Below are 11,006 nucleotides of genomic sequence, written 5' to 3'. Positions count from 1 at the left end.
GGGGAAAATAAATGGCATATGCCTTCAGCTTTTTTTTTTCTTCAGTTCACTAGAGAGAAGTTGAAATATTGCTTTATTCCGACTCAACATACAACAGCACTAGACCGATCGATTGTTCTATTTTGGAAACTCACTCTTGAGAATGGTGAACTGGGAAGTCTGGGGCACATCTAATAACTTTAGCAATTACCTTGCTGTAAAGGGAGTACGTATTTGAATACATTTTGTGTACACTGTAGATTTTGTTAATAAATCAACCAGTCTTCCGGCATTGAATAGGGAAGGCTATTTGGTAATTATTTACTATCGTTCATTAATTTTTTAAACAAATAATTTAAACAGACTGTATTTAAAAATAGTAGTTCATACGTCATTACTGAATTTAGGCCACTGTATTAGTGACACATCATGTGCTGTGGATACAGGAGAAAACAGAAAAGAAAATGTAAGAAAGCAAGTGCTTGGGACACTGCAATCAGCAAATGATCTTCCTTCTCTAAAACCTTGATTCTCCAAATGGATCTATTTGGTGGAGCCCATGTGCCCTTGCACAGCCTCATTAAATTCAAGACAGGTTTTTACAAATGCCTGGACCCACCCGTACCAAACCAGCTGCAGGAAAGGGGCCTTAAAAGTTCACAAGCAGAAGTCATGCTTAATTCAAATGACAGGAAAAACTGAATGTGGAAACAAATTAGGACAGCATGAACAAATATATGCTGAGTATTGATCATATTGTATCTCCCCAACTGATCTCTGAACAAACCATACTAAAAATATATTTTAAAAGTGCTCTTTCGGAGTGCTCAAAAATGTCTTCAAAGTATAACATTTTCAAAATACTGTGATTTTTGTGACAAAATAATGTGGTTTAAGTTCCCATTGGTAGAAAATTCATAACACACACACGCACACACTATCTTTTTCTTCTTCTTTCCCTTTCTCACTGAAAATCCAAACTTAAAAAGCACAGTTCACAATGAGATGGGGCTGCGCAGTGGTTGTGAGCAACACCTGATCATTGCATCTCCTGCTCTGATGCCCTGATTTAACAAGATACTTAAGCACATGCTAACTTAAAGGTCATGGGTTGTCCCACTGACTTCACTAAGACTACTCGTGTACTTAAAGGAAGCCACATGCTTAAGCATCTGGCTGAATCAGGGCTTTACAGTTGCTTCAGATTTTATGTGGCTTGGAACTATACTTTAGAATTTAGATAGGAAAGACTGACTTTGTGTGTGTGTTGGTTTGTTTTAAAATTATGAATCTGGGACCAAGCTACTGGTAGAATGGAGGGCTAATTATGGACCTGTTTTATTTGAGGCTACTCAAGAAGAACTTGCTCACCAGAGAATGAATCCCTGGTGGACAGTTCAACACAGCTCTACTTTGAAACCAAAGAGTCTAAGAATGAATTTGGCTTTTTTGAAAAATATGCATGTCCCAAGCCTTCTAACAGCCAAACAGGACAGTTTTAAAACATACTGTAACTGCAACTGAATGTGTAACTCTGAAAAAGAAAAACAACAACCCCCCCCCCCCTTCAAAAAAAAACCCAAACCAGAAAAGCTTTAGATGTATGCTTTATCCCTCCTGGAACTTTTCTTTCCCTTAAAAAAATATTTTGTTAAAAAACACTATGATATGAGGGCGATTGACTATTTGGTTTCTTCTAAGTAGATGCTTTTAAATTAATGCATATAAATAATTTGTATTTAATTTCCTTCCTTTCCTGTTTAGCAAAGCTTTGAGTGCACAGATCCTTTATCTCCCCACCCCCACTCTCCTCAAAGTCACTTGGTCAATGCCGAGTCTCTGTGTGTTTCGCTTTTTAAGATAAATTTTGCTTCTCGTTCCAATTTTGCCATGGGACTCATGGGCAGAAAAGCTGTGTTTTCACTTGCACTGTTCTCCGATTCTGTGCTTGCCAGTTCATAGTCCTCTGACCTCCTTGCATCAGTCAGAATTCGAATCTGCTCCTGGACAGTTTCTAGCAATATTTTCACTTCCTGTTGTTCTGCTATAAGACAATTGCTGACTGGGGCACTGACATTGACAAGTTCAGCTGAATAGGAGTTTTTGCACCATTTGATTCCTGTTACTTCAGAAACATTTTGCATTTGCATGCAGGCTTCATCCAAGCCCACCGATGGGATGATGGGAACTGAGTTGGCCCTTGATGCGGAATATCCAACCAAGTCCTTCTGATCCACATTATTAAAATAGGGGGTGGTCTCTCGTGAAGGCAGTTGCATATTTATTGAAGTATTCTGAGGAGTTTTTAAACCAGTGGATGAATACCTAAAAATAATAATAAAAAAAGAATTAGCTTTTTCATTTTGCATGAGACAGACAAGAGAGGTCAGTGAAAGCAATGGAAACAGCTGCTGAAAAATGTATCTTCTTGAAGCAAGGAATAGTCACAAGCAGTGTCGTCTAGTGGATAGAGAACTTGACTGGAATTCAGCAGAGCAGCTTTCTATACCCACCTCTGACACTGGCCTGCTTGGTGACCTTGGGCAAGTTACTTCCCTATCTTCCTCAGTTTCCCCAGGTATAAAATGAGGATAATGTTACTTACCTCCTTTGTAAAGTGGTTTGAGAGCTAAGTATTATTATTTCCTTATAATAAAATGTGTAGTTTTATAATTACATTCCTAATCTGGCAAGCGGATTCCCACCTTCCTCAAGCATCAATATTTTTAAACATGGATATTTTGGTATGAATTAGAATTTGGTATTGTTCTGAAATGTGCAGAGAAATTAACTTCAATAAACACATTCTGAGTCCAATCCTGCACTCTGTACCCGGGTGTTTTTATGATCTGCACTCCCATTGACATCAGTGGGAGTTGCAGGTGCTCAGTACCTCTGAAAATCAGATCACTTATTCAAGCACTCAAGGTTCAAAAGCTGGTCCTTTTTTCAGTCATATATGGCATGAGGCTGGCGATATTACACTGGGTTCTGGGAAATATTCCTCTGTTAAAAATGAGATGTCCTAGATCCTCCATTAATTCAAATTTGGATAGAATTGCATCAATTCTGCTGTCATTTTTGTGAAATTTCACCAAAATTTCCATTTTGTTTCTAAGTCGGATACTTATGAAGTTGTGCTGATGAAAACTGACTTTCAAGGTACATCTAAGCTGCACAAACCTCACAGCAGCGGGCAGCTTATGTATACTGCACACACCCCCAGTATGGGTATAAATAGCAATGTAGGGGGTGAGGTACTGCTTAGGCGAGTAAAGACATACCTGAACACTGAGGATATGTATCCTATACGTCTGTCTATACCCCCAAGTAGTGCTTCCCCCATCTACACTGCTATTTTTAGTAGTGTAGTGTCCTGCTGTCTCCCCGTTCCTGAAGCCTTTCCCCATCACTTCCCCCCGCCAAAGCCGTCCACTGACACATGTAGCTACACACCACAGCATGGACGCAGCTTGCTTTTTACTGTGGTGTGTAGCTATACATACCCTACATGCCGCCACCATTAGAGTGCAGTGTAAATATAGCTTCAGTTGTGGCAAATACCTGAAAAACATCACTGAAAATATGTGCATTTTGAATCACTTTGGAAACTTGGCAACATGCCAAAATTCAGCAGCTCTCTTTTTAATAAGAAACATTAATAGAACTCTGCTTGTACAATAAGTTAATATTCCTATTAGCCATGGTTATCAGGGACTATGGGTTTGATTCTGATCTCAGTTACAACATGGCAAATCAAGAGTAACTAAAGTGATATCAGAGAAAGTGAGATCAGACTCAGGCCCCACAGCATTATTGAAAGTTCATTTTCATTTGTCACATTATCACATCACTATTTAAATATACAAGATAAAGGCAAAATCTTACATGCTTAATACAAGAGTAAGGAAAATAAGATTTGGCCCTAATGTAATTTAATCTTACTAGGTTTCTGAGTTCCCACTTCAAGGTCCAGATTCAGCAAGGTACTGAAGTAAAAAAGTCACCATCTTGACTTGAACAGGACTACTCCATGTACTTAAGTAACTCATGTCACTTGGGTTTAAGTACATCATTTGGTATGAGTAGTTAGAGAACTAATAAACAAGAAGAACAGATTCCCTAAAGCACATGTTCACTAGTGTTCCATTGATTGTAGTCAACTTGATTACTGCACATTGATTTTTGTATACACAATTCAGCATATCCACCTTCAGCATGTGTTATGTTCAGTGGACCTGCAATTCTACCCTTTCTCTACACTAACACCACACTGAATTGATTTAACAATAGTGCTTTCTAGTCTGTATCCCAAAGGTTCCTGCCCAATCCCAGCAGCAGTGCATTCTGTGTGATTTTGAAAGGACTTTTGAGATACCTTGTGTATGCCCAGGGAATTATGGGAGAAAGGACCAAGTCTGATGCTGCTTGAAGAAATGAGGTATCTTTTGTGCTTCACAGTGGAAGTATTAAAGAAAGTTGCAAAACAACTTTTGGGCAAATGATAAAGAAATACGTAAAAAGAGAATGAAATTAGACATCTTCCAAGTCCATTTATCAAAATCACTTGTAGGTCGCATTTCAAAGAATCAATATTAAATATTGATCAAAGAAATACATCTGTAGAGAGGACATCTTAATAAATAAATAAAAACAAAACAAAACAGTGCAGACCTGATGGCTTGTGCCCACTCTTGCTTCCTTTGCATTTGTTTACAATATAACTTTCAAATCAATATAGCCGGAGTGGTATCATCAGTTGCATTATTCATTTGTATTGATAATTCAGCCCCTAAATATACTTTCTGGGCTGCACCCTGCAAAGGAAGGGAGTGAATTCTTTTAACAAATTTCACGTCTAGTGATGATACACTAGCATAAGCAAGTATGAACTCAGATATTGATATGAAAATGTTAAAATTTGCCAACTCCATAATATGGACTCAGGTCATGATATTTTGAACCCCAAAATGGCAAACATGTTTAATGCTCAGCACATTTCCATGAATCCTCCTTAAGTACAAGCAGATGTCCTGATCCTGCACTGGGAATTGTGCATGTCCATCCTTGTGTCCATGTGGTTGTCAATCAAGGATCAAAGCTGGACTAAAGCATTCAATTTGTGGGTGAGTAGATGCAGGGAAATAGTAGGGAAATAAGATTTGAACAAGTGAAGCTCAACTTTCATTTGTGTAGGGGCCAGATCCTGCTCTTGAATCAGCAAACAGAATTTTACTGATTTAATTGGGAGCAGAACTAGACCCAGAGCGATCACAGAAAATAGGACACTATTATAAAGATACAGAACAATACATTTTAAACAACTTTCCCTTAAAGAAAATAATTATTTTCTTCCTAAATAAACTCATTTTACATTTACTTTTTTGTGTTTCTGGAATGCAATTCCCTTCCTCTCCTCCCCTCCTTTGCTAAAACAAAGACACAAGAAGAAATTAATAAACAGTTAAAATAAGTAATAATAATTGTTTTATTTGTGTAATTCTTGGGGTGCTGAGTGAGAATAAAATTGAATATTTTGTTCAGTATGCTACCCTCTTAGAGTCAATGGGAATTCATTAATTAATCCGGACACATTTTAAGATATATTTTATCTTATTTTAAGACAAAATAAGTTGGCAAAGCTACATTTGAAATGGGTTATCTTCAGCATAGTACAAATAACTTTACAGCAAACTAGCTCTAGATCTTCAAAGTATGGGTTTGAGCCAAAACCTGGGGAGATGAAGAATATTTCCATTGGCTTTAGTGGTCTTTGGATTAGGCATTATAAATATGCAACACAAGGCATCATTTCTCTGTGTGTATATACATGCATATTTACACACACACGCGCACACACACAGCAAGACTCCATATACCTCATAACAGTTAATATCCTGAAACGTAAACAGCTGTCACCTAAATAACCTGCAGTCAAAATGCTGGCCACTGAATCAAAAATAAACTGTCAACCTCAGACCACAGTCAGTGTCCGGGGATGTGAATGGCCTGGAGATGCTTTGTTTGTTTACAGATCTAATTTAGAATAGGTTTCTCTACTATTTAATTAGCGAGGTGCACTAATTAATCAACCGATATTAACTCTGCTCAACAAACACTAAACTGTTGGGCCCTATTTCAAATCATGAGACCTGGCATTTCTTGAAAGCAGCAAACACTTTCCCCCAAGCAAGAAAAGACAAGAAAATTCAGAAGATGGAGTACATTTGCGTAGCCCGGTATAAGTAATTATAAAAGCTCTCCTTTGCCAAAGATGAATGTGCAGTCTCTGTCTAACCTGTAGTCAGAACTGCTGATGAATGAGCCCCAGAAGATGCAGAGTACATTGTAGGGTTTGCTATGCAATCAAAAGTTCAGATATTTATCTGGAAAACTTCGGGGGGGGGACGAATACGTAACAAACATTTTTGCAGGAATTGACTTCCTTGTGAGAGCACCAGTCAATTGGACTGGAAATCTCAAGGGAATAGACAGACTGTAAGATTTCTGGTATCTTTTTGGTGGATCAGAAATGGGTTTCTGTCACTGTGTTTGTACTTTTGTGTTTAGTCCAGGCTGAAACTCCAAAGAACAAGTGATTTAAAAATAAAACAAAACACTAAAAAATCAAAACACATCACACAGAAATGTCATTTTTTAAACGTAAACCATTTGCATGGTTTTGCTCCAAAAAAAACCCACCCCAGACACTTTTTTCAACCTCCTGCACCATACTTTGCAAAGACTTGGTACATTGTTTTTTGAAAACTTCATTTTAATAAAATCAAATTAACAAATGAAACAGTATGATAGAAAGGAAATCAAAGAATCACATGTATCATCACACCTAACCCTGAACCATTATTACAATTCCTTTTTAAGGACTCTCTTCTAAGAATTCTGGTATCACATTAGCTTTCAAGATTAAAATGTAAAACTACTCTTCCGCTTCAAAAACAACAAATTTCAGCACATTCATGGAATGACTTAAAATGATTCCAGTCACTGGGGTCAATGTCTTACAAGGGTTGAAATCCATATATATAAATACGTAAACAAACAAACACACATACACACACAGTTTATGTGTGTGTGAGTTTTTGTGCGTGTGCATGCTTTTCTGGATTTAGCCCAGTTGCTCAGCACTTTACAGGATTTCACCCTTTAAAATGTAAACCAGTACAGGCTGGTACTAGTTGATTATTCAATACAAGGATTTCTTAAGCATTTCCTCCGATGGTATCTGGGTTTCATGATAGAATTCAACACTTGAACCACACACATGTATACAGATAGTAAACTGACTCTGCCTTAAATAATAAGTGTCACACACAGTAGTGCTAGTGAGAATCTGGTCCTCCCAGTCATAAGACATGTGTCAGAGACCCAAGAGGCTGCAGAGCACCATTTAAAGGGGAGGGGCATAGATTTGCCTCCCCACTACTGACCCTCCTCTTCCTCTCTCCGGGCTACCTCCTCCTGCCCCCCAGCAGCCTGATTCCCTTGGTCCATAAGCTCCTACTCCCACTTCTTTCAAATTTGAGTGGCATTGGGACCAGGCTCAAATGGTCAGAGCACCACTCAGGTTTGGCCTGTCATGATGGAAGGATGGTCATGCCAATTTTGAGTGAGTTATGTTACAACCCTGTGCTACTTAGACAGAAAATGTTCAGGCCCTGGGCCAAGTGGCCCCCTCAGCTCCGTGGCCTGTAAGATACCCAAGGAGTTGTCCGCTGACTAAAAGATTTTAAGGGCAGGGTAGCCCTCTGTGATAATCTTTCCAGTCTGACTTCTCACATAAAACAGTCTATAGAAGGTCACCCACTAATTTTTGTGTCAAGGCCACTGACTTCTGGATGAACTAGACAACAGCATAACTTTTAGAAAGACATCCAATCTTGATTAAAAGTTGTCAAGTGACAGAGAATCCCTAACAGAGAGTTGATCAATACATTTCTTGCAAAATTCTTTGGTTTTGTCAAATCAGCATTTTCTGACCAAAAAATGATTTGACAAAATCAAAAAGTTTAGCAACAGCACATGGATTGCATCCACATTTTCAGTGAAAAATTATCACAACATTTTGTTTCTATAATATCAAAACAGTTAAAACAAAGTGTTTTGACTTTCCTGAATGAAATGTTTTGATAAGGACTGAATGAAATATTGCAGAATATTTCATGTTGTGAAAAATTCTGAGAATTTTACTTTTTGACCTAATTTGGGACAAAAAGAAATGTCTACATCTCAGAAATTCCCAAAGGACAGAAATTACATTTTTTTCCAACTGTATTCCAGTGGTTAATTTACCCTCACCATTCAAATTTTGCACCTCATTTCCACTTTGAGATTTTTCTACTAGCTTTAGTTGTCTGCCACTGAGTGTTGTCATGCCTTTGTCTGCTACATTAAAGCTTCCCCACTAACACACTGTTAGAAACCTTCACAACATGTAGGCACTTACAGACATTGATGAAGTCATGTCTTAACCTTCTCTTTGATAAATTAAATAGATTGAGCTTAAGTTTCTCACTTCCAGACCTCAAATTTTTGTGGCTCCTTTCTGAACCCTTTTCAATTTTCAACACCAGTGGGTACTTACTTTAAAAAAGAGATCAAGTCCAACTAAAATATAATATCAACCAAAAACCATCACCGTAAACTAACAGAACCAGTTAATAAAACAGATATACTGAGATATTGATGGAAGGAATGTTGTCTTTTTAGGGATGAATGTATAAGAGAGAGTCTAGAGAAGAGGTTCTGTTAATCAGACTGCTCAGATGGATAAAGCAGAAACACTAACACACAGCACTGCTGAAGAGTCATCTACAATTTAGGAATTGTCACCAGGTCACAGAGGATTTTGCCAAAGACATGCACCCAAAGAACATAAAGTCAAAGCATGAGTGCCCCAGAGCTAGCATAATGCTAGCAACATCATATGGAGGGATTCAAAATTTTAAGCGCACCTTAGACAAAAGAACTGGAGGCTTTGAGAACAGTGACCAAAGAAGGAAGGTGAAATTACTAGAGGCTAAATTTTGATCACATTTAGAATGGAGCAAATCTGGTTGTTGGGGTTTTTTTTCCACTGAGTTACTCTAGATTTACAACAATGTAAGGGAGATCAGAATCTGGCCCTACATTTGTACTGAATAGTGAGAATGTGGTAGGAATTCATAAAGTGTTACAGGAAATTCACCTATGAACAGAAGTGGGTTAAGAAACTGTGTAGGCTTCAAAGGGGGACCTACAGTTTTATCTGTGTTGATGCTTTAAGACTAGACTGTACCATACATTTTGGGCACAGGAAAGGAAGCAGGCGTAATAAAGGAATTATCTTTCGGATTACAAGGTTGAAAGGAGACCTGCCTTGAAATGAGACTTTTTTTAATGCATTGCTAGATTTATTTTTTTAACATAGTGCATTGACAATTCTTCCCAACACTATACTACAAAGGACACACAGATGTATTCTTGTCATGTTGGGCAACAAGAGACAGACTGTCATTGGTACTATTTATTATTTGTAGTGCCTCAAACCAGAAAATTGATCACCCTTTGGAGTCCATCAAGCATTTGTGCTTAGTTACAACTTTTGAATTTGTCTTTATGAGAATGGTCATTAAATGCTAGTTTACTGGCATTTCAATGTTCATATGTACATCTGTGTGATTATGGATTTCCTTATTTCCTTCTGGTTGATAGTGCTCAGAAAAATAAAAGCCTTCTGTTGCCTGAGGATGCCCAGACATAGAGGTGACATGAATTCACAGGTATCAGAGTTGGAAGTTTGAGATATTGCATGGAGAAAATAAAGTAATTAATACAGCTGGGTAGCTCTAAAGTTGTTTACCTGGTGGAAGGCAGAGTAAATCATGTACTGTAACCTTTTAAAATGGTACAACCTTCTAAGATGACTACTTCTACTAGTGCACTTTTTTCTTTCTTTCTTTCTTTTTTTTTTCTTTTTTGCGGTCTCCTAGTTACTCTTGCTCTGCTAAGGATATGAATTTGTCTCATAGAATCATAGAATCTTAAGGTTGAAAGAGACCTCAGGAGGTCATCTAGTCCAATCCCCTGCTCAAAGCAGGACCAATCCCCAACTAAATCATCCCAGCCAGGGCTTTGTCAAGCAAGGCCTTAAAAACCTCTAAGGATGGAGATTCCACCACCTCCCTAGGTAACCCATTCCAGTGCTTCACCACCTGCCTAGTGAAACAGTGTTTCCTAATATCCAACCTAGACTTCCCCCACTGCAACTTGAGACCATTGCTTCTTGTTCTGTCATCTGCCACCACTAAGAACAGCCTAGCTCCATCCTCTTTGGAATCCCCCTTCAGGTAGTTGAAGGCTGCTATCAAATCCCCCCTCACTCTTCTCTTCTGCAGACTAAATAACCCCAGTTCCTTCAGCCTCTCCTCGTAAGTCATGTGCCCCAGCCCCCTAATCATTTTCTTTGTCCTCCGCTGGACTCTCTCCAATTTGTCCACATCCCTTCTGTATTGGGAAGACCAAAACTGGACACAATACTCCAGGTGTGGCTTTACCAGTACCAAATAGAGGGAAATAATCACTTCCCTCAATCTGCTGGCAATGCTCCTACTAATACAGTCTCAAATGAGGGCTGGATCTTCCAAAATCTAGTGATGGATTTTCATTAATTTGTAACAAAATTTGAATGCTCAGAGAGCTTATTTAAATACATTTATAATGAGAGTCAAACTGCTACTGACCCATATCAGAAATCTATTTATTTGAGGTGGGGACTGTGCATTGTGTGACCCTCTGCCTCCTTTTGCCTTTGCCCTGCTCGAACAGCAGTTTCTGATTTAGCATTGTGTTGCTTTTCGAAGATGCTGCAGTGCAGCTCAACAGAAAAGTGTTTTTCTGAGTGTTTGGAAGGCTTTGTTCTCATCATGCAATAAACATCCTGTACTTAAACTGTCCTTTTAAGGCCACCATATCTTGAGAACCCCAGCACTATTTGAAATGTGACTGTGTGTTGAGTAGGCATCTGAATC

General features: G+C 38.4%; 1 protein-coding gene across 2 annotated transcripts in view; it reads right to left on the bottom strand.

Moving 5' to 3' along the window:
- Positions 1 to 735: 735 nt before the first annotated feature.
- Positions 736 to 11,006, bottom strand: part of NRG3 (neuregulin 3) — a 935,382-nt gene continuing 925,111 nt past the window's right edge. For both annotated transcript variants that reach the window (XM_045022796.1, XM_045022797.1), the window contains exon 9: positions 736 to 2,304. In XM_045022796.1, the coding sequence (XP_044878731.1) occupies positions 1,797 to 2,304 (508 nt within the window). In that variant the 3' untranslated portion in view covers positions 736 to 1,796. The remainder of the gene's footprint in view (positions 2,305 to 11,006) is intronic.

Source organism: Mauremys mutica, chromosome 7 (genome assembly GCF_020497125.1).
Source record: "Mauremys mutica isolate MM-2020 ecotype Southern chromosome 7, ASM2049712v1, whole genome shotgun sequence".
NCBI classification, from domain to species: Eukaryota; Metazoa; Chordata; order Testudines; family Geoemydidae; genus Mauremys; species Mauremys mutica.
Note: the sequence above shows the minus strand (reverse complement) of the source record. Positions and strands in the feature narration are given on the sequence as shown.